At 45.9% G+C, this 24,587-nt stretch overlaps 1 protein-coding gene across 3 annotated transcripts in view; it reads left to right on the plus strand.

Annotated features, from left to right (window-relative positions):
• The window catches only part of Ttc39c (tetratricopeptide repeat domain 39C), a 95,148-nt gene that overhangs the window by 51,439 nt on the left and 19,122 nt on the right, over positions 1–24,587 (plus strand). For all 3 annotated transcript variants that reach the window (XM_021150288.2, XM_029471969.1, XM_021150289.2), the window contains exons 5-6: positions 4,121–4,475; positions 6,631–6,799. In XM_021150288.2, the coding sequence (XP_021005947.1) occupies positions 4,121–4,475; positions 6,631–6,799 (524 nt within the window). The remainder of the gene's footprint in view (positions 1–4,120; positions 4,476–6,630; positions 6,800–24,587) is intronic.

The raw sequence follows: 24,587 nt of genomic DNA on the forward strand, positions 1-24,587 counted from the left end.
GTGTGTCTGAAGACAGCAACAGTGTACTCACATACATTAAATAAATAAATACATATTTTTAAAAAGAAAAGAGTTCAGGACCAGCCCCTGCAGGAAAAAGTACTCCTCTCTCTGTCTCCCTGCTCCCCACCAATTTTATTTTATTTTTATTTCTGTGTCTCAGTGTGGTTATGCACATGTTGAGTGAAGGTATGATCGAAGCCAGAAGAGGGCATCAGGTCCCTCTGGGCTGGAGTTAGAGTTGCAGTGAGGCCTGACATGGGTGCTGGGTACAGGGTGCTGGGTGCTGAGCTGAGTCTTTTGAAAGTGCAGTACTCATTCTTAGCCACCAGGCCATCTCTCCAGCCCTGAGATCCTGCCTTGTAAAGACCAGAGCTTATTCATTACAAGGGAAGGGTCAAGCAGTTGCAGTGAGGTGTTTGCAGATCGCCGTGTCTACTGTTGTATTCTTGGCATTAGGACTGCTCAGCTGGCCTGCCTGCCTGTCTTCCCTCCCTCCTTCCTTCCTTCCTTCCTTCCTTCCTTCCTTCCTTCCTTCCTTCCTTCCTTCCTTCCTTCCTTCCTTCCTTCCTTCTCTCCCAGGGAGACAACCACATCTTCCTTCGTCACTGAGTTCTGCTGCGACATTTCTCTGCCCCTCAGTCTGGCTGTTTGTGCCGCCACCTTGTAGCCTCATAGTGCAGGTTTCTCAGACCTTTCCTGACATGCTTCGTGTTGCCAGTGTCACTAGTCCCACTCAAGGCTGCTAGAGCCAACCCAGGATGTGGTCCACCCATGCTTCAAACACTTAGCTGGCCTGTGTCACCAGCGAGATAGAGCCAAGTCCCTCTCCCCTGTGGCAGGTCTGAACGACCCTCTCCTGGCATCCTGCATGCGCATTCCTCAAGCTTCTTTGAAAGGACCTGGAAGCTTGTGTCTTAGCTCACACTGCCTGCCCGGCTAGAACCACTTCAGCTCCCTCGAATTCCTCTCCAGCCCAGGCAAGTGTGTCCCAAGCCTTCCTCTTTCCTCATGGGCCTCATCAGTCTGGCCTGGGTGATGAGAAGCGGGTACGTTCTTGCGGCCAGGTGAGCAGCTGTCATCTGGTGATCTACATGTTCATTTCTGAACCTGCCTCCATGTCAGACTGAGGGTAGGAACTGATAGTGCCCCCTGCCCGTGTGTTCTGCACTTCCTAGGTGTCTGGCCTTCTGAGATGACAGGTGCTGGTGACCAGAGATGAGGGAGGGTGGGTTTTAGCCTGAGGAAATTCTTGATGTACTGGGGTGGGGTAAGGATGTAAATTCTACCTCAGAAGCCTGGGACCAGCAGACAGGATTACAGAGGTGGCACAGGTGGTTCTGACCCTTGGGGAAGGCCAAGAGTCTCTGGCCCTGTCCCTCTGTGGTTATAAAGAATGAACCAGGTGGGGAATGGGGCTAAGTGCTAGCCTCTAATCAATCCCAGCATTTTGGAGGCTCAGGTAGAAGGATCAGACATTCAAGGCTGGCTAGGGCCACAACGCAAGGCTACTCAAAACCAAAACAAATGAAACAAAACAACAACAAATTGGCCCATTTCTTGTCTGTCCCCGATGCATGGTTGGTGTCACTCCCCAGCATGGGGGCAGTGTGTGCTCTGTGAATGAAAGAGGGAGCAGGATGCCACTCAGGGAATAAATTGCCAGTGAAACATGAAACAGTAAGTCTATTAGAAGTCTACTGTCTGTGAGTGAGGACAAGTAAGTCACCCATTGTTGGACTGGGAATATTAAGTCAGGGTAAAGCGCTTGCCTCACAGACATGAGGACTGGAGTTCTATCCCCAGAACCCACATGGAACTCTGGGCCATGGGCATGGGCCATCCTCTCGGCTGTGATGGGAAGGTGGAGACAGGTGGGCTTCTGAGGCCCACTCTCACCCACTCAGCGAGCTCCACACTCTCTCCAAGGAGGTAGACAACAGGCCTGAGAAACAATACTAAGGGTGTCGTTTGGCCTTCACACACACGTGCTCACACTCCATACAACCATGCATACACCCCCATGAAAACACACACATGCACATGTGCACACCCCACACAACCATGCACACCCCCCATGCAAACATTTACACACATGCACATATGCACATCCCACACAACCATGCACCCCCCCATGCAAACACACACATGCACATGTGCACACCCCACACAATCATGCACATACCCCCATGCAAACACAGCACACATGCACACCCCACACAACCATGCACCCCCCATGCAAACATTTAGATATGCACATAAACCCATGCATCTGTGCACCTATGCACACATGTTTCTTTTTTTTTTTTCTTCAAACTCTTGTTACCTGGGTCTCAGAAAGGATGAGAGTGACCGTGCCTGACCCTTCATTGTGAGGCTCCCAGCCTTCTTAGGACGCATGGTTAGGTGAGGCCTAAGGCAGATGCTCTTGCCATGGAGAATGACAGGATTCCTGCCAAGGTCAGTGTAGTATAACAGGATGCTTTCATTTTCCTAGGAGTTGCCCTTTCCAGGAAGGACTTCCACTCCTGTGTGTGGTGGGACTTCCTGAAGCCCCTGCCCCTCTCCCTGCAGGTTGACCCTCACAAATGGTCTGTGCTTTCCTGCTCCTTCTGCCTTCTCCTCTGGCCCAGAGAGAGCACAGGGGCTGAATGCTGGATGTCTGATGTTTCAGAGGAGCTGGCAGAAGGCCAGGCTGTGTGCACCCTGAGAGCTGTTTTCTGCAGGATGGAAGGAGAGGGCTCTTTGGAGGCACTGCTGGCTTGGGTAGCCGAGCAGCTCCCCTACCCCTAAGCAGAGTTAGGAGCCTAAAGCCTGCTGCATAATCTGCATAATCCCACAAGGTGGCCTCCTTCAGAATGACAGGGCCAATGCGGTGCGAGGGACAGGGAGGAGGGCAAATCCTGGAGAGTCTGTTTCAACACCTAGGTGAACTAGCGGATTCCTTTCTACCTGGTAGACTTGTTTTGCATGCTTGGGGTGCTACTCTTGCCTAGTGCAATAACCTCTTGGATTTTGTTTTAATTTACTAGCTCAGGTTTGTGCATCAGTGTATACTTTCTTCCCACAGACCCTTGGGCCACTGTACTATCTTAGGCATGGTGTTTACTATGTTTGACTGAGAAGGGATAGTCAGCATGAAACCTTTGCTTTGTTGACTGAGTTCCCTGTGGATGGGAACAGATAGCTGGTCCTTGGCTGCCATTGCTCCCCGCTTCTCTCTTGTTCCTCTGCTGATCTAGATCATTCCAGTCCATCTTCCTGAGCCTGTCTCCTCTTTCCCAAGTTTCTGTAGCCAGTCAGCTTTTCCCTTGGCTGGACTTGAACCTGTGGCTCTCAGTATCTTTCACTGTATTCCACCTCTGTCCCAGGCCTTGTCACCTTGTCACACACCTGCTCCCTCTTCCCTGCTGCCTCCTCATTGTAAACCAAGAGTCTGTTTCCTTTAATAAGGGAAATGTGAGGTAAACAGAGCTGTGTTTTCCTTCGTCATTTTCCAGATAAGGATGGGGGAAGCAGGGAGGAAGGGATTTACTGTTACATGGGGGGGGGGAGGGGAGAGTGTTACTGAAGTAAAATGGAGCATTTTACCCTAAGCTCAGGATTTGTCTATACGATGTTTCAAGCAGCTGTTAGTTTCATGATGAGACATTTAGCCAGGCTTTGGATATTTATGTTTGTTATTACATTTATTTATTTGGTTTATGCAAGGAGTGGGAAAATGCACGCCTCAGTGCCTGTGGGGCTCAAAGGTCAACATGTAGGGATCAGCACTCGCTCCCACCACGTGGGTCCCTGGGGTCAGACTCAAGTCCTCATGGTCAGGGTGGGAGCCCTTTCTCTTCCCCTTGTCTCCCCTCCCTTCCCTTCCCCCCCCCCCTGTTTTGAAGAGTTTGCTAACAGCAGCAGCAGCAGCCCACACATTTCTTACATGTGCTGCCTGTAAGTAGGAAATGTCAAGTCCGTGGCACAGCTGAGGTTGAGTGATAGCTAATAACAGTAAGTTTTCATGAATCTGCTCTCCATTTCTTTCCAGCTTCTTGCCAATCATCCTGTATCATGACGTGAATGCAAAGGTTCTTGCTGGGTTTTGAATCCCTCTCTCCCCTTCTCTTCATAGCCTACATAAAAGGTGGGTGGATCCTTAGGAAAGCCTGGAAGATTTACAGTAAGTGCTATGTGGACATCAACGCCCTTCAGGAACTGTATCAGAAGAAGCTGACAGAAGAGCCCTTGGCTTCTGATGCTGCAAATGATAACCACATTGTGGCCGAAGGGGTGACTGAGGAGTCCCTAAGCAGACTGAAAGGTGCTGTGAGCTTTGGATATGGCCTTTTCCACCTTTGCATATCCATGGTGCCCCCAAACCTGCTCAAAATCATCAACCTGCTGGGCTTTCCTGGAGACCGCCTACAGGGCCTTTCGTCACTGACGTATGCGAGCGAAAGTAAGGACATGAAGGCCCCTTTAGCTACGTGAGTAGCTATATTGCAATGCTTTGGTAGATAATGTAGTATTGGAAGTAGGTAAACAGCACTGCAGACTGTAAGAGAGGCTTCGGGAGAAATGCTGCTTGGTTGATAACGATGCTGTGCCTGTCATGCAGTGTCAAGGAGCGTGTTGTGTGCTGCTGGGGAAGGATAAGTCCTGTTACCTGAGAGCTGAGGCACTGCTTTGAAACCTCCTGAGTCCTGTATTTGTTAGTTCTTTATTTTTTATGTGTGTGTGTGTGTTTATGCACACATAAGTTTATGTGTATGCATGTTTATGCACACATAAGTTTATATGTGTGTGTTTGTGCATGTGGGGTGTACATGCACCTGTATGTGGAAACCAAAGAACAACTTTGGGTCCCATCCTGAGAGAGAGCATCTCTCATTGGCTTAAAGCTGACCTAGTAGTCTGGGCTGGCCGGCCTGCCGGCACCGCCCCACACTTAAGACGCATACACGTGGCTGACCTAGTAGTCTGGGCTGGCCGGCCTGCCGGCACCGCCCCACACTTAAGACGCATACACGTGCTACCAGGTCCATATTTTTATGTGGATTCTGGGGATTGACCTTACATCCTCATTCTTGGGGACTTGGCACTGTCCCAGTTGAGCCCTTTCCCCTGCCTGCCCCAAGTCCAATGCTTTGAATGGTGAGCTGACCCATTGTCCAGTGTCCAGTACTTTATAAGTTTTTTGCTTTTCCCACGGTCTCTCAGATGTACATTTCTGATTTTAATTGAATTTGAGGTCAAATTTTGTGTGGTTCTGAAATTTTTGTCCTTACAAAGAATGCAAATATTGAGTAATATCTCCCTTGGTGACTCTGGTTACTTGGTGTAGTATATGTGGCTTAGATGACTCAGGTTTAGTTCCCAGCACCAGCATGGCAGCTCACAACCTTGTGTTACCAGTTCCAGAGACTCTGATGCCCTCTCCTGGCCTCCATGGGCACTGCACAGTAAAATAAACTATATTTGTGCCAACAAAACACACCCATACACTTAGAAAACATTCTCTTCTGGAAAACAACCACTGTTCCCATTTGAAGCTGTGTAAGCAGGCACTGGTCTTGTTGGTCTGACAAGACACTGTCTTGACAAACATTTTTCCCTACTCTATGATGCAGAGGCCTCAGAGAGATGCAGTTCTGATGTTAGCATTGAAGGGGTTGGCAGTCATGTAACAATCATGAAGACAGCTGTAACCCTGACAGTCATTAAGGACTACAACTAAATAGTATCATTAACAAGTGTGTAACTTGTAGGTATTACATGCTTATGGCTTAGTATTGCTTTACGTTTATCTCAGGAAAGGGAATTGGAATTAATTCTGCAGATTAATGTGTTCTCCATAAGGATTAGATTTACTGCCACACTAGATGTAACATCACATGAAGGTATTTGATGCACTGGTTAAATGCCTGCGCATGTTTATTAAAGCAGATCTCAGTGCTGATTCTACCCTCTATGTGCCTAGCTTAATTTAACTAACTTAAACTTGAATAATTTTTGATAATTTATTTATAGTGTCTAACATCTTCAAAGGCTAGGGAAAGGGCCTTTAATCTGTTCCTCTCAGGCATTTTATGATTATAAATAATATGTGATGGATTCTACATTTAAATCTAGACTCTGGCTTATACCATAATTTTGTTGTTGTTAGGCTGACTGTGTGGTCCTTGCTATGTAGACCAGGCTGCCTGGAACACACACAAGTCTGCCTGTCTTTTGCCTCTCAGTGCTGGGATTAAAGGTGTCTGCTGCTTGTACCCTGATTTTTATAAACACAGCAGGAGCCACAAAAATGTAAAAGCTTTTAGACAATAAGTTGGTGGTGACTGTCTCTGTTCTGTAGAATCCAGATGCTTCCGTTAGTAACAATACAGCTAGAGCCTCCGGAAAAGCTACCTGCTTCTGCTATGTGCCCTCGTCACGGAACAGGGGACTGCTGATTGACACCTTGTGCTGTAACATATCAATTTCCCAGATAAAGACAGACATAAGCATGGGGAAGCGCTCGGATTGTGCTTTTTGGGATGAGTCTGTTTGGGAAGAGCATGTACCGACTTTATTTTGAAAACAGAAGCCATGTTTCTGCAGTCTTGCTCATGGCCTCCCTCTCTCCGTGTCTGCCTGCAGATTAGCCCTGCTGTGGTACCACACTGTGGTCCGCCCATTTTTTGCTTTGGACGGCAGTGACCACAAAGGGGGCTTGGATGAAGCTAAGGCGATTCTTCTCAGAAAGGCGCCTGCTTACCCCAACTCTTCCCTCTTCATGTTCTTCAAGGGACGCATCCAGCGCTTAGAGGTATGGCACCTTCCTCAGCGTTTACAGTGAACTTCACACTAGCATGCCTGTTTTCTGCTCAGGGACATTTGTATGTGCCAGAATACCATTGGCCCAGGTTCATCGTGTCTCCTGGTGATACCTTCAGGTCACAGAAAAGGATAATGGGATCCAAGAGGGCTTCTGATCACTTCCTGAGATTTCCCCACATGAGCCCAGGCTGTCCCTCTCCAAACCCAGACCATGCCCTGGCTGGGCAGGGCCCCACTTCTCCGTGTCTTTCATCTTGTTCAGGGTGAGGAGGATTTGTGGGAAAATGAAGAGGTTGCAGAGATATCTGAATGAAGGTGGCTGCTCTCACTGCAAGAACTACCCATTGTGTTACTAGGAGTTTTCAAATAAACCAGTTGGGAGCTTTACAGTCTCTGCCCTCCAACTGTATGTACCTCCATCCGTCAGAAGTCAGCCTCAAGCAACCCCAGTGGATGATGGGGGTTTCTGCTTGTGCACTGCTTCCCGGGCATGGGGTGGCTTGGGTTTCTCCTTTCTGTTCGGTTGCCTTCTGTTGGTTTGGTGGTGTTATAGTATCCCAGTGTTCCAGGGTCACACAGAAGCCTCCTGCAGTCATCCATTCTTCATGCAGTAGCTCTTACATCTGAGCTGTGAGACAGCCCTCTAACTCTGCTTCTCCCTGTACTGAAGATACTGGGCTTTGGGGTTCTGTAATTGTTGTTTACTGCTTTGTGTGTGTATGTGTGTGTGTGTGTGTGTGTGTGTGTGTGTGTACTGGAATTCACATGTGCACATGCATGGTATGGAGGCCGAGGCTATGCTATGACGTATGTGAGAGGTCAGAGGGCAACATCATGGAGTCAGTTCCCCCGGTACTTGAGCTCACATTCCTGTTGCCAGACCTCAGTGCCTTTGCCCCTGAGCTGCCTCAGCTGCTGTGAGAGATCTTTTGTCTGTAGCACTGGGAGTTGAATCCAGGCCCTGTTCATGTTAAGCAGGTGCCCTACCAGTGAGCAGCAGCCTCAGTCCACTCTGTGAGCTTAATTCTCCAAGCTCTGGGTGTTGTACACAGAGAAAATGTGTTTTAGAAATTGCTGTGTAGTCCAGGTTGGCCTGGAACTCACAACATAGCCCAGGCAAGCCCTTAACTTACTTCAGTCTTCTTGCCCTGACTTCCTAAGTATTGGGATCACAGGTGTGCACCCTCTTGCCTAAATATGAGATTACACTGATCATTTAATTGTGAAGCATAGTAGAAACATGCACATTTGATGGCTAAGTGCACCTCACTGTCTTAAAACTTTTCCTTCGTCTCATCTGTGAGCTTAGGAGTCCTCCTTTCTTCTCCTTTTCTGAAAATGTAGTTCTGCTCTGTGGTGACTGGGATATGAGTGGCTTCCATAAGCTCATATGCTGTGATATTTGCTCCCAGTTGGAAGAGCTGTTGGGCAGAGATTAGAAGACATGGCCCTGTTGGCGGAAGTGTGTCTCTGGGAGCGGGCTTTGAGATTTCAAAAGAGTGGTGTCTTTCCTAGTTAGCTCTAGGCCTCCTGATTGATCCGAGAGGCGAGGTCTCAGCTTACATCCCTACCACCATGTCTTTGCTCTGCCACCATGGACTCTAACCCTCTGGACCCACAAGCCCAGCTTAGTGCTCCCTTGATAGGTTGGCTTGGGTGTGGTGTTTGTCACAGCAACAGATAAGATAGTAGAAAAACTGACGCAGCTGCTACGCTGTGGACTGTCTGGGAGGGTTCTTTTCTCTCAGATATGAGACCTGCCTGTAGGGAGCAATGTCAGGTTACTGCAGTACCTCTGGTCCCTCAAATTCATGCAGGAAAAAATAATATTGAAAAAGGAGATGGAAAATGTGGAGACTGTCTTCTCCAGGGGTCACTTTCAAGATGGGAGCGTGTGTCTCAGTGTGTGCCTGTGTATGAGTGTATATGGATGTGTGTGTTTCTGTGTGCCTGTGTGTGTGCCTGTGTGTGTGCCTGTGTGTGAGTGTGTGTGTACATATGTGCATGTGTATATGTGTCTGTGTGTGCCTGTGTATGAGTGTATGTGGATGTGTGTGTCTGTGTGTGGATGTGTGTGTGTGTGTGTGCGTGTGTGTGTACACATGTGCAGGAAGTTATGCACATGAATGCCAGTACCTTTGGAAGCTAGAATCATTAGATCTCCCTGAAGTGCAGTTCCAGGAGGCTGGGTGCCACCTCACATGGAGACTGGCAGTTCAACTTGTACCCTCTTAGAGCAGTGCATGTCCTTGTAACCTCTGAGCCATCTCTAGCCCATTGATTATTTTTAAAGTGTTAGAGACAGTCTGTATTCTAATGAACTGTCATATTTCTCTAGGTTTAATTTCCCTTTAAGAAATACAGATTCGTACATTTTCCATCTTGTTCAGCATTAACAATCAAAACTGCATGATTGTGTGTGTGTGTGTGTTATTTGGTTCTGTGTATGCTTTCATACTTTGTGAATACTTTCATAGTTAATAGAATGTGTCACTTAGTAGCATGGCTCCTTTTTAGTATTATTTATCTCCAAGTAAATGTCCAACTATTCAATTGAATATGTGAACATTTCTTAGGCTCTTATTTTGAAAGCATCTCCTGGACTCTTGCTCATACTTATGACTACGTCCTGATGAGAACTTTGAGTTTCATGTTTGAAAGTTGAATTTCTGGCCTAGTTCTACTGTGCAAATTGACCTACTGTGCAAGGTTATTAAACAATCCAGGGGAACCAGTGTGTGTTGGGAAGGGAAGATCCTGGATCCCTCCTCATGGCAGCCGGCCTGGGATCTTACTTCCGAAGGCAGCTCTGAGGAGATACAAAATGACGAGGTTGAGAAGCTAGCGTTTAGTAGTGTCTTGGATCAGGTGCAGTGTCCTTCCTTCTGTGCCTATGCGAGCGAGCGAGGTCTGATCCAGGATTCCCTACCTTAACAAGAGCATTCGATGTGTGCTCGAATCCATTCTGTAAGCTGACATAGGATTTGCATGCACCCTTTTTATACATTCTCTATGCATTGTAGTCTCTACATACCTACAGTACACCATGCAAGTGCTAACTACATAGCTTGCTTTACTGTTTGTTTAGGGGGAAAAGGTATGTACAGGTACAATTTAAGATGTATGAATTTGCGTTTGATTGAATCTACAGGTAGGGCCCCACAGTGCAGAACCTGAGGATATAGTCTGGGCTGGAATTTTGATGTGATACTAAAGAGGTTCATTTCTTTACAGGCACATTTTTATGTCAAACATGTGATAGTAGAGAGCTGAATTTTTAAAATGCAAATACATTTAAAGAAGAAGCTGTGTACTTGTGGCCAGGAGACCTAAAATGAGTGCATAGGAGAGACCACTAGAGCTGTGCCTGGCAGGCCCCCTTGCCATAGCCCCAGTGCTCCCCTTGCCATAGCCCCAGTGCTCCCCTCGCCATAGCCCCAGTGCATACCTCATGAGGACAGAGTAGACGTTTCTAGGGCCAAAGAGCCATCATGGACTTTCTCTCTCTCTCTCTCTCTCTCTCTCTCTCTCTCTCTCTCTCTCTCTCTCTCTTTCAATAAGTATTTGTTTTTATTTTATGTGTATGAATGTTTTGCTTACCTATGTCTGAGCACCCTGTGCATGCAGTGCCCTGGGGGACCAGATGAGGGCATCAGATACCCCTCTGGAAGTAGAGCTACAGAAGGTTGTGAACAGCCCCATCCCCCATCCCCCATCCCCCATCCCCCACCCCCCATCCCCGTGTGGAGCTGAGTCAGGGTCGCCTGAAGAGCCACGGCACCATCTGTATGGGCACATTGATTCCTGAGAGCCAGAAGCAGCCTGAGCAGATGTGGCTCACTGATAGCTTAGGCAGCACACACACAGACCAGCATCCTGTACAAGTGCATACAACATACTTGAGTGTGACACACACATGTATAGACATGAAGTCGATGTAGCTGAAGAGATGGCTCAGACATTAAGAGCACTGGCTACTTTTTGTGGGGACTAGGGTTAAGTTCCCAGCACCCACATCAGGGAGCTCCAGGGCATTCTGTGCCCTCGCCTGGTCTCCACAGACAATTGCATTGTATGTATGTGCACAATACACACACAGAGGAATGAATGCATGAATACATATTTGAAATGATAAGGTAGATGCACAGACAGTGCCCTGCTTCTGGAACCTTCCTGTGCAACCATCAGGGAAGTGTTGGAATCTGTCTGTGGTTGGCTTCTTGTAAGAGGCAGTGTTGTGCCTGCCTGACCTGCTGTCTTTTGGACTCCCTGCCAGAGCCTCTGCCTTGAGCAAGGCACAGTAAGGGACATCCAGCTCCCAGCAGTGCCAGCAGGGGCTCCTCTGGAGGCTGACCTTTACTTCCTGGCACCTGGTATCCCAGTTCCTTCCTGGAGGGGGAGGGCCAGATGCTTACCGCTGGTCTCTACAGCTCTGCCTAAGAGGATCTCTTCACACGCTGACCACCGGAGTGTGATCCCTGCTGGCTCTGCCCCTCTTGTCCACTTGGTATTTGCAGCTGTCGTCCAAATAGGAGCATGTCCTAGTTAGCTGTAACTGTCAACTTGACACAACCTAGGAGAAAATCTCCTCTGAGGAATTGCCAAGATCAGTTTGGCATATCTGTGTCCTTATCTGTGACAGGTGAGGTCATCTTGATTGTTGATTGACCTGGGAAGGCCCATCCACCTTGAGTGGCACCACAGGTGCTCCTTCCTGGGCTGAATGGCAAGGCTGGCTAAGCATGAGCTTCTGAGTGAGCCTGCAAGCAACAGTCTTGTTTTGTTTTGTTTTTGAGACAGGGTTTCTCTGTGCAGCCCTGGCTGTCCTGGAACTCACATTGTAGTCTAGGCTGACCTCGAACTCAGAAATCTGCCTGCCTCTGTCTCCCAAGTGCTGGGATTAAAGGCTTGTGCCACCATTGCCAGGTGCAACATTCTTCTATGGTTGCACTTCAGGTCCCTGCTCGAGTTCCTCCCTGACCCCCCTTAGGAATGGACTGTGATCTGGAAGGGTGAGCCAGATGAACCCTGCCCTCCCCCAAGCTGCTTTTTGTCAGAGTGCTGTAACAGCAGCAGAAAGGAAAGTAGGGTATGAGGGGACATTTTTACGGTAGCTACAATACTTTCACTGTATACTTCTGTTTAAATTAAATTAATTTGACATCGGTGCTACCCAAAGATGACAGGTCTGAGCTGTGTTTAGCCTACTTGCTTATGATTGTGGCAGGGCCTGAAAAGTGGGCATTGATCCCTGTCATTCATCAGATAGAGAAAGGGGAGGCCTGAGGAGCTCATGGGAGCTAGGACGGGGCAGAAGGACCTCAGTCCAAACACAGTGCACTCCTATTATCAGTACCCTCTGTTGAAGGACAGCCTGCATCTTGCGTGTGACCAGCATGCCCTGTCATCATGACATAATGCTGTTATTTATAGGAACAGGAAGGAGGCAATGCAGGATGAGAGCTAATTCCCCAAGTTCGATTAATTGTCATCCTCTCTTCCTCTGGCCTACACATACTTCTCTTAACTAACTTAAGGACCCCCAAAAAACAAGACTGCCATTTATTCTTAGAAGTACAGAAAGCATTATTGATCTCTTCTGATGTGGGGGAGCTGGATCGGCACATCTGCCCTCGAATCCAATGAGGTGAGACCATATTGTGTGGTTTAAAGAAAACAAAAATTCACTGTCAGGAGAAGATAATAGCAACCCATATTGTTTGAATAAAATGTGTTTTCTGCTTTCTTCACCCCAGCTGGACAAGCTGGAGAGTTGGTTTCCATTCCTGAGCTCCTAAGTGTGCCTAGGAGGACAAGCCTCTGTTCGCTACATCCACTATGGTCCTAGGGTAGAATCAGTGCACACTCTCTCTGGATGCCTTGATAACGGTGTTACTACAGCCATCTTGCTGCATAGCAACATCAGTGCTGAGTCACAAGCTGATTGTTACAGTATGCCCTTCTGGGTGCCACTTATAGCATACAGCTCCTCTTGTTACACACATATGCAGGCACACAATGCATGTTCACACACAAGCACACATGTACACAGGCATGCACACACGCACATCTAATTTAATTTTTATTTTATTTTTTGTTTTTCTTTTTTTTTTAATTTTCAATTGAAGATTATATTATACCAAATTTCCCAAAAATTTAACTAGAAAAACTGTAGAAATTTCAATAATTTCAGCAAGGTGTTATGATACATAATTGACTTACAAAATTTACCAGTCTTAATACATATGAGTAACAAGCATGCTGAGAAAGAGATCATGGACAGGCTCCTCTTCCCAGTTTCTTAAATAAAATTAAATATTTAGAATATACATAACAAAGGAGGTAAAAACCTCTCTAAAATGAAAACTTAAAATGTGTGAAGGAAGAGATTAAGGAACATACTAGAATTTGAAGACCACCCAAGCGTACAGCTTGGTAGAATTAACATTGTGAAAAAAGACCTTCCTACCAAAATAATTTACTGATTCAGTGAAGCAAAATCAACATTCTCATCTCACTTTTCACATAAATAGAAAGAAAATCCTCAATTTGATATGGGACAACAAAAGACACAGAATAGCCAATTAGTCCTAGATAAGTGTTTGTTTCTATGAATTCTGCTCATTTTAAGGGCATCTGTCAATGACCTCTACTTTTATACATCAGTTTCTATTGAGTCGATTTTGTTCGATATTAGAAAAGCTACTCCAACTTGTTTCTTGGGACCATTGGAAAATTGTTTTCCAACCTTTTACTCTGAGGTAGTGTTTGTCTTTGTCACTGAGGTGTGTTTCCTGTATGCAGCAAAATGTTCCGTCCTGATTACGTCTAAGTCTTTTTATTGGGAAGTTGGGTCCATTGATGTTAAGAGATATTAAGGAGAAGTGGTTGTTACTCCCTGTTATTTTTGTTGTTAGAGGTGGAATTATGGTTGTGTGGCTCTCTTCTTCTGGGTTTGTTGAAAGAAGATTACTTTCTTGCTTTTTCTAGGGTGTAGTTTCCCTCCTTTTGTTGATGTTTTCCATCTATTATCCTTTGTAGGGCTGGATTTGTGGAAATATACTGTGTAAATTCAATTTTGTCATGGAATATCTTGGTTTTTCTGTCTATGGTAATTGAGAGCTTTGCTGGATATAGTAGCCTGGGCTGGCATTTGTGTTCTCTTAGGGTCTGTATGACATCTGCCCAGGATCTTCTAGATTTCATAGTCTCTGGTGAGAAGTCTGGTACAATTCTAATAGTCCTGCCTTTATATGTTACTTGATCTTTTTCCCTTACTGCTTTTAATAATCTTTCTTTGTTTAGTGCATTTGGTGCTTTATTATGTGATGGGAGGAATTTCTTTTCTGGTCCAGTCTATTTGGTGTTCTGTAGGCTTCTTGTATGTTCATGGGCATCTCTTTCTTTAGGTTAGGGAAGTTTTCTTCTATAATTTTGTTGAAGATATTCACTAGCCCTTTGAGTTGGGAATCTTCACTCTCTTCTATACCTATTATCCTTAGGTTTGGTCTTCTCATTGTGCCCTGGATTTCCTGGATGTTTTGGGTTAGGAGCTTTTTGCCTTTTGCATTTTCTTTGACTGTTGTGTCCATGTTTTCTATGGTATCTTCTGTACCTGAGATTCTCTCTTCTATCGCTTGTATTCTGTTGGTGATGCTTGCATCTATGACTCCTGATCTCTTTCCTAGGTTTTCCAACTCCAGGGCTGTCTCCCTTTGTTATTTCTGTATTATTTTATTTCCATTTTTAGATCTTGGATGGTTTTGTTCATTTCCTTTGCCTGTTTGATTATGTTTTCTTGTAATTCTTTAAGGGGTTTTGTGTTTCTTCTTTAAGGGCTTCTAGCTGTTTTACCTGTGTTCTCCTATATTTCTTTAAGCCACTTATTTATGTCCTTCTTGAAGTCCTCTATCATCATCGTGAGAAGTGATTTTATATCTGAATCTTGCTTTTCCGGTGAGTTGGGGTATCCAGGGCTTTCTGTGTTGGGAGAATTGGATTCTGATGATGCCAAGTAACCTTGGTTTCTGTTGCTTATGTTCTTATGTTTGCCTCCTGTCATCTGGTTCTCGCTAGTGCTACTTGTCCTTGCTATATATGACTGAAGCCTGTCCTTCCTGTGATCCTGGTTGTGTTAGAACTCAGAGTTCATCTATCTCTGTGATCCTGTGATCCTGAGATCCTGAGATCCTGGGTGTGTCAGAGCTGCTGGGAGTCAAGCTCCCTCTAGGATCCTGAGATACTGGTGTGACCAAGTTCCTGGGATCCTGAGATCCTGGGATCCTGGATGTGTTAGAGTGCCTGGGAGTGGAGCTTCCTCTGGGTGTTTTGGAACTGGCTGCCTTATTTTTTGTTTTTCAACACAGGGTTTCTCTGTGAGTTCCCATTGGCTGTCCTGGAACTTGCTCTATGGACCAGGCTGGAGATCTGCTTGGCCCTGCTTTCTAAGAGCTGTGATTAAAGGTGTGTGACACCACTGCTCCAGCTTCACATACCTTTATTTTATTTTATTTTTTTGATTTTTCGAGATAGGGTTTCTCTGTATAGCTCTGGCTGTCCTGGAACTCACTTTGTAGACCAGGCTGGCCTCGAACTCAGAAATCTACCTGCCTCTGCCTCCCAAGTGCTGGGATTAAAAGCATGTGCCACCACACCCGGCTCACATACCTTTATTTTAAGATAACAAAATAATAAAATTTTAAGATTAAAAAAATATAACATCCCAGTTATGATTAATCTCTAATCTATTTTACTTAAGTTATTTTGTAGTCTATTACCTGCACACATGAAGTTTCATGCATTTTACATGTAAACCTGATATTCATGTAGGTTGACATAATCTTTAGGAATAACGGGCATGCAGATAGACTATTACAGTTCCCTTGTGTTGGTAATCCATTGTTTCTGGTTGCTCGGCAGTTATTGCTGGGACATTGACCATTGTTTTCCAGTGCTATGGTGACAGCAAGTGCTGCCACTTAAGTGACTTAGCATAGTAGGTTCTTTCCCTCTCCCTCTTCCCCTCTCCCCCTGCCCCTCCCCCTTTCCCTCTCCCTCTTCTCTCAGTCTCTCTCTCTCTCTCTGTCTCTCTCTCTCTCTCTCTGTCTCTGTCTCTCTCTTTTTCCTTCTTTCTTTCAAGTATCTACAGGTATAACTCTAGAGGCATTGTTAGAACCAAAGAGTAGTAACTGCTATGTAGTTCTTGTTAAATGAAGAGAAATTCTATTTAGGCAACATGCAATTGGGTGTCCTACACTGTAGTAATTTGTACAATTTTATAGAGACAGTTTATTCTATGGTAGCAATATTCTACCCCTCCCGACTATGTGCGTATGCACGCACGTGTGTGTGTGGGGGGGGGGGGGGCAGGGAATACATAGGTATACAGATGCATATGGATCCAGAGGTTGATGTTGGCTGTCTCAATTACTTACCACATGTTTTGAAACAGGGTCTCTCACTGAACCTGGAGCTCAAAGACTGACCTAGGTTGGTTGGCTAGTGAGCTTCCAGGCTCCTCTCGTCCTTACCATCCTAGGATTTGGTTACAGGCTTGGCTTGAACACAGTTGCTGCTGATTGTACACAGTTGCTCAGATCCCTCTGGTTATGTAACAAGCACTCAATAGAGTCAGCCAAGTCCCCAAGTCATTTCTCTTCTGCTTCCCTTACAACCCTAGTGATGCAGGCCGAAGTGGTTTAAAGATAGTATGTAAAGGAATGTGTGTGTTAGAAGACCCAGCATTAGCAAGAAGGCATTGTTCTTCTAATTAGTGTCAAACCCTGAGCAGAGTCCCAGTACAGTCCTCAGAACTACAGCTTGAAGACTGGGGGTGTCTCTCAACAGTGTGTGTGTGTGTGTGATGCCCTGGGATCCATCCCCTCTAATGCACAAAACAACACAGCAATGCCTTTTTGCAGAGGCAGACAAGCTGACCTAAATTCAGGGACCCAAGGTAGCCAGAATAGTCTGGAAAAAGAAGATCAAAGTTTGAAGGCTTTCTGCAGAGTAATCAAGATGGTGTGGCACTGGTGTAAGAGTCAGCATAAGGATCAATGAGAAAGAAGCTCCCCTCGATGGTTGGTTGACTTTTGACAAGGGCTCCAAGACCAATCAATGGCCAAACAAAAAATGTCGTCAGCAATTGGCGCAACAACAACTAAACACACTGGTGAAAGAATTTCACTTGACAGCTATTTCATCTCCTACATAAAATTCACTCACAAAGGGGCAGCTCTAAATGTAGAATCTAAAATCACACACCTCTTGGCATAGGCAGTGGTTTATACAGAACACCAAAAATATAGAGACAAAAAAAATAGGTGAATTAAATTACAACCCAGTGAAACACTAGTGTCATAAACACTGAGGGAGCAAAGTGACAGCCTAGATTAGGAAGAGGACTTTATAAGTTATATATTCAAAGGAGGACTGTGTCTGGAAACAGTATTAAAACTCAGAATAAAAGGATAAATTACCCAGTTTGAAATTGGCATCCGCTTACTATGGACTCACCACCTCTCCTTGGAGTATACATACCCAAGAGAGGTTAGCAATGTTGGCTGGTTTTGTAAGACCCCTTTCGGGGACCCCTACTCTAGTCTCGGGAGAAAGAGAGCACCCAAAGAAACACGAGAATCCTTCTTGATGTAAGCACACGAGGTAGTTTAATGGCAGAGCTCCGGGTCAAACGTATCTCACTAAGGAGACAGTGGATTCGACCCCAAGGCTCGAAAGCTAGGGAGTTTTATGGGGCAAAGGGCTTAGGGGTGGGGAATTCAGCATAGCGACACACTATTGGCTTATTCAAACATCAGCAGAAAAATTACATGTATGTGCAGGGTGTCAGAGTTCTGTGAGTTGTTGACTCAGTTCAGATAGCCCTGTTATGTCTTCACATTCCTCTTTATCTTTATGGCCAAGCTGTTTCCAGGAATGTTTTAACTACGGGGCATGCCCAGGTTTGTTTTTCTTTGTTCTCAGCCCCAGGCAGCCTCTAGGCTCACAAACAACCAGCAATTTCTAGGTACTTTATATGACTTCCAGGTCTTGAAATTTCATCTTTCTTTCAGTTTCAGTGGCAAAGCCTCTTAAGGTCACATGGTCTTTGGCATAACCTCCATGATGGCCCACAGATGGCCCATAGTGAATACTTGTTGAGATGCAAAGGGCAGATGAGCCTGTGAAAAGATACTTGGTGTTGAAAATCATTTAAAACTGTCCATCCAATCCAATGGGAGGTAGGACTTCACACCCAACTGGCAGTGTGCAGCAACACTGCAAGAATCAGCAAGAATCAAATGTTGGTGTGGCTGTGGAGAAACCAGAATCCTCATTCATTGCTGGTGGTAATCCAAAGTGGGACAGCTACTCTGAAAGTGCTTGAACATGTCTTCAGAGGGCTAAACTTCAGCTTATGCACAGCTCAGCAGTTCTCGGTATATACTCCAGAGAATGAAAATATACATTCCATAGTATTTATTATCTTTAGTAGTAAAAAGGTAGCGTCGAGGCCAGTGTCTGTCAGCAGGACAAAGGAACAGCATGTGGCACATCCATCCTAGCCTGCAATCCAGCACTAGAAAGGAATGGAGTCTGTGGGAGTCAGCACGTGCTGCCTGTGGTCCATGCTGGTCCCAGGGAATGCAGTTAGTTATAAGACATTGAGGCTGTGCGGTTACTGATAGTCAAGAGGAAGATGAGGAAACTGTTCTACGTTGAGATGGTGGTGCCTGTGCATCTGTGAGTTTACAAAGGTCCTTAGCCAGACACCTGATGACATCCTCCCACGGTGCCATTGTGTCCAGGGACCTCCTTGAGGTCACTTTCCTGACTATGCCTGTCTCTGCTCACATTTGGTCATCCGTGTCTCTGTTCTCTGTCTTCCTTGCTCATCTTGAATCCCAGTCTTCCAAGCTACAGCTTAGTTCATAAATCAGTGTGTTGCTGTTTCTTCATTTCTTGGCATTCTCCTGCCAATTATTTTTAATTCTTTGATGTCATCTTTAACATGAACACATTTTTTTTTTTTAATTTTCTGCTTTTTCTCCATCATGTCAAAAAAAAGCATTCTGGTGTAGTAAAAAAAAAAGTGTTGATTGAGGTTGTCTCTACAAGGTCTTGTGGGCTGGGAGTATAGTTCAGTGGACAATGCCTGACCAGAATGCACAAGGTCTGGGTTCAATACCTAGTATTCCTTCACTGTTTGGTCTTGCCTAGATTTTTAAAGTATTTATCATCATCAGTATTATTATTGTGTATATGTGAGTATGTGTGAGATTGTGTGTGTATGTGTGTAATCACATACCTGCCATAACATGTATGTGTGGTCAGACTTGTACACTTGGTTCTCTCCTTCTCTTATCATACAGGGATCAAACTTAGGTCACCAAGCTGCCAACACAAGTGATTTTACCTGCTGAGCCTCTTGCCTGGCTCCTGGCCTGCAGTTGTGATCCCATGTGTTATCTATGTAAAGAAGACTGTACCTGCTACCCAGCAGATACCAGTCTTCAGCACAGTCACACAGGCAAATAGAAGCATTGAGTGTGTGGTGTTGCATTCATTAGTGTCCCCATTCTACTTGAGTTGAGTTGTGAGTCCCAGGAAAAAGCATTCTCTGTCACACGTTTCCCAAATCCTATGCTTGATTGTTGAAAGACAAGGGACTCGTGTACAAGCTGCCCTCTCTGGCTCCACTTCTGTTAGAGGAGGGTTTGGTGACTTCTTTTCCAAGAGGCTTTATACTTAACAGGTAGAGACAGAAGAACTGACTGCTCCTGCCGTTTTCCAGACATGTTCTAGTACTTAATATCTCTGGTGTCAGAGACCTGCTGAGGGATGTCATGAAAAACAGCCTTGTCCACACAAGAACAAGATGAATGTGTGACAGGGCCAGCCTCCTGGAGGCTACAGTACTTTCCTAATGACCCCACTCTCACCCTTCTTACCTTAGAGTCTGTTCTTAATATGTCTGTCTGTGTGACTCACATGTAACATGTAAAGTTTAAACCACATCATAAAAATCAAGATTTTGGGCCAAAAATAAGCTAAGAGACCTTGCTGCTCACAGGTCTGGGTTGGTCCCCGGAAGCCATGTTGGTGGCTGTAGCTCCAGCATTTGCAAATCTGCTGCCTTCCTCCGGTTTCTGCCCACACTTGCACGTATGTACCAACCATACATAGGCACACATATATATGTATACCAAGAAACTAAAGTCAGAGCCAGTTATGGTGGTTGGCCTGTGACTCACTGTGTAGGCCAAGCTGGCTTCGAACTCAGATGTCCACCTCACTGTCTCCCAAAAGCTGGAGTCAAGGTAGCCACCACCACACCCAGCTTACTACAGTATTTTTAAGTTTATTCTGTAAACCAGTAGGGCTTATTCACAAAAGCTCCTCATCACTCAGCCTCGAGAGGTTACACCCCCTGGTGTTTCCTGTATTAAAGAAATAATTCTAAAGGCATTTTCATTTCAAGGCTACCTAATGTGAACTTTTTCAAAGGTAAAGAGAGTATTAACAAATTGAAAATCAAAAATCCCTTTCTCTTTTGGGTGAAAATGACATAGATACAAGCCATTTCTGTCGGCACATCTTGGTAATGCCAACCATCATCAAAGTCCAGACCAAGGCAGGCATGAGCCCTGCCTTGCTGGCTCTCCATAAGTTAACTGATGCTCATAGCCTGTGAAGAGTCTTCTCAAAGAGAGTCATTGTCCCGTGGCTTGGTTGTCTCAGTGGAAGAGCCAAGAGAGAACAGCGGGAGGTTTGGAGAACTTGAGTTTGAAGAACTAGCTTGATGGTCGATCCCCTGCCTGCTGTATTCAAGACTCTCCCTCCCACTTCCCCCAGAGCATAACAGTGGCAGGTGTAAGATAAAGCTCTTGGAATCCAGAGCACTTTGCGGATCTGCTGAGAAATGCCCAGGGACACAGTGCCAGGAAGAAGGCAGAGGCTGGAATAACTGGAAGAGTGTGTTCGCAGGCACTCAGAGCACAGTGGCTGCCCAGCACAGTGCTGCTTGGTAATGACCCTGCCCTGCACAGTGCTGCTTGGTAATGGCCCTGCCCCACTTACTGTTTATGGCTGCCTTGGAGAACAGGTTCAGCAGTCAGTGCTTTCGTTTGTTTCCTTTTCCTTGTTGGTTTGTTTTTCTGTCTATTAGTGAAGGCCGCCGATATTTGTTTCAGGGTTGTTGTTGTGGTTGTTGTTGTTGTTGTTGTAAGATATGGATCCAGGCTGGCCTGGAACTAGCAGTATAACTGAGATCGACCTTGAGCTTCGGGGATTCTCCTGTCTCTCCCTTCTGAGTGCAAGCATTGTAGATGTGCACTACCAAAGCTGCCTTATGGCGTTCTGGGGGGTGGGACCCTGGCCTTCATGCATGGCAAGCAGACACTACCAATTAGGATAATGGCCTTCAAACAGTTTTGCCTCACAATTTGTTAGTGTTTAATTTGCCTGACAAAAGCCAGTATTGGGCTGGAGAGATGGTTTAGGGGTTAAAAGGGCTTACTGTTCTTGCAGAGGTCCTGGGTTTCATTCCTAGCACCCACATGGTGGCTCATAACGGTGTATAACTCAGGATTCAGAGGATCTGACATCTTTTCAGCCTGTGGGGCCGCTGCACAGACACATTTAGGCAGAATTCTCACCTTACTGTATGAGTGCTCTGCCTAAATGTGTCTGTACACCACACTAAGGCAGAATACTCATACAGTAAGGTGAGAATCAGGAAATCTGTAATAAAAACAGAGGGTTCTGATCTTACTCAGAGCACTGTGGCTCCCACGTTAGCTTTCTCTGTGTGTATTCTTCAGGCCCAATTATGGATGCTACAGTTTATTTTAAAATTCAGCTGTGAGTCTTGTCTCCAGTTGAGAATAATTTTCCATCCTCTGTGCCATGGTAGGTGTTTTAATTCACCATAAAACCCACTATAGATTATTTTCTTGTTTAAAACTATTTTGGTGAAAAATAAGGGGTAATATATTTCTGCTATTTAAGCAAATCCCTCAAGGAATGATTAAGGTTGAACTTGGGCTAATTTAGAGGTCGCACTGGCTCTTGGGGCCATACCTTTAAGCACACACACCCTGTAGAATCTTCAAGTGGTTTCTCACATGAGAAAGAGAGATCACATTCTTCACACAGGTAACTTTTACAGGTGAGTGGCCTTTGTTTCCCAAGTGTGTATGACAGTCTGCAGGCCAGATATCTCAAAGCCCTTTCACTGAGTGTGGAGATCAAGGTTGACATGGCAGTAGTCATTTTGTTCTTAGCTGTTGTCTTGTGCACTGGGTAATACAGGCAGGCCTTCTAAACCCTATAGGAGAAATAGCCAGAGCATTACCTAATGGATTCTTGCTGTGCTACAAGTTGGTTTTGTTTTGTTTTGTTTTGTTTTGTTTTGTTTTGTTTTGTTTTGTTTTGTTTTGTTTTGTTTTTTAAGGCTATGTCTATTCAGGTTGACAGCAGGTCACCCTTGTCTAGCTTAGCACATGAATCCATTCTCCTGCCTCCTTGGCTACCAGCTCTTGCCCCAAGGACTGGAAAGCCACCTTCTCCATAGTGCTGAATTTATTCACCTGTCTTCAGTGTGAAGCATCTTCTACATTGTATGCTCCCCCCCTACACACACACACACACTGAGCTAAATGAAACAAGGCACCTACAGGGTCTCTCTCCCTCTGAGGGTCTAGAAACAATCTGCTCCTTGACTCTGCTACATCCAGTGGTTAGCAGCATTCCTGGGCTTGTGTAGTCACATAGTTCTAATTTTTGCCTGTGGCCACCCCTCCTAAAGGTGCAGGTGACAATCTCCCTGCTCTTGGGCTTCATCTGTGTGCACTGTCACTCAAGAGAGCTTCCTTTGCAGTTAATCAGATCAGAATTTAAATACTGGTTACTTGACTAAGTTGTGTGAAAATACACCAATGTGTGCCCATCTTGGAGAGGCATGGAGAACATCAAGAGCTACAGTGTGGTGTCAGTGCTATTTCTTGGCTTCCATCTTCCTTTCTTGATGTCAGAGTCTTATTTCAGTCATGTTATCAAGGTCTAGACCCAATTGCTGCCTGGGTGCCTTTCTGTCCTCTGAGGCCAGTGTAGTTTTGCACTGAACATGCAGCAGGAGACAGCTTCGTTGCAGTGGCCCACTCAGAAATATCCTGTGTGTGGATGCCCTGTATCCTTAACTAGGCAGCTAGAGATGCAGAGTCCACAATGCTGTGGTTCCTGTGCAAAAGGAATACGCTGTAGGGAGTGAGGAGGGGGCGCTGGGGAAGAACTGTTGATCCCAAGGGAAGAGTTGGGTACAGGCGTAATTAGTGTGTGAGGGCCTGCACTCACTTGCACACTCACTTGCACCCTCACCTTCACACTCACTTGCACCCTCACCTTCACACTCACTTGCACACATGCCTCCTGAAAGGTTTTGTCACAGAGTTGGTGTTTTACGTGTGGTATGATTCCCCCATGGGAGCTTTGTCACATTGTCTTAAGGTCCCCATCAGCACAGGGAACATAATTTAAGCACAAAAGGAATGCCTAAATGAAAAGTCTCTTTGTGGCTTCCTCCCAGTGTTCACTGAGGGTTTGAAGGTCACAGCTTGAGTCCTTCTGACAACAAAATGGTGTGTCACGTGAGGGCAGTTATCTGTCAGGTGAATATTTGTGAATGAACCATTGAGCCCACAGACTTCCTGAGTCACAGGCTGTCCTGCAGATCACCCCTGGCTCATCCTAGCCTCAGTGACCCCTAGGGCTTCTGGGCTTCTGCAGACCTCTTCTAGGACCCTCCCCATCGTCCCTGCCTGGCTGCCATGTAGGGAATAGAGTTGGGAGGCAGGAGACGCAGCAAACAGCAGGCACAGAAGAGAAGGGCTGGGTAAGAAGGCACAGCCTTGCCACTGTAGGGGGGAGGGGGTAGTGGATGGGGTGCCTCAGTCCCGCAGAGCAAGGAAGGACTGTGCAGAGGCGCCACCCACAGAGCAGGCTGTGTGCTCTCCCCGGTACTGAAAGGCTCTTGATGCCTATTTAATGAGTCTGGACCTTTTCTGACTCTTTGATGCTTTTTTGAGAGTTCTTATCAAGTTCTTATAGCCTGAGGTTAGCAAACATAGAAAGATATTTTTATTGGAAAGAAAAATCAGATGTCCAGTGGTTCCCTCTATACCTGGACATATGTTCCAAGACCCTCTGTGACCGCTGACACCAGAGAAAGCTGAATGCTAGATCTACATTTTTCCTCTGCATACTTACTCAGGCCACAATTTAATGTACACATTAGGCAAAGAACCAGAAAAGAGTCAGCCGTGCTCTGTTGTAAAAATGGCAGTAATGTGGCACTGCTGAACCCAAATAGCTCTACTCGAATCGTCCCAGCGGTGGCTGCAGTACTCCTTGCACCAACATTCTGGGTTCTCGAATGAAAGACACACACACACTTTATATTTTAATATGCCTTAAACAGCTCAATGGCTGGGCCACTTCAGACCTCCACATGGCTGGCATATTCCCCCCGCCCCTCATATTCCTTAGTTATTTCTTACTAAAAGCTATATTCCATCTTGGCTGCCCCGGACCCAGACCTGCAGCCCTCTTGGTCTGAGTTCCCCAGCACCTACATGACAGCTGTGTTCTCTGCCCAGCACACCTCAGGCATGGCCTCTGCGCCTTTCCCCAGCACGGTGGCTCTCCTTTTCCTGCTCTTTCTCAGTCCCTTGTCCAGGAATCCTAAAGTCCCACCTCTGTCTTCCTGCCCAGCCCTTGGC

The sequence above is a fragment of the Mus caroli genome, chromosome 18 (assembly GCF_900094665.2).
Source record: "Mus caroli chromosome 18, CAROLI_EIJ_v1.1, whole genome shotgun sequence".
Lineage (NCBI taxonomy): Eukaryota > Metazoa > Chordata > Mammalia > Rodentia > Muridae > Mus > Mus caroli.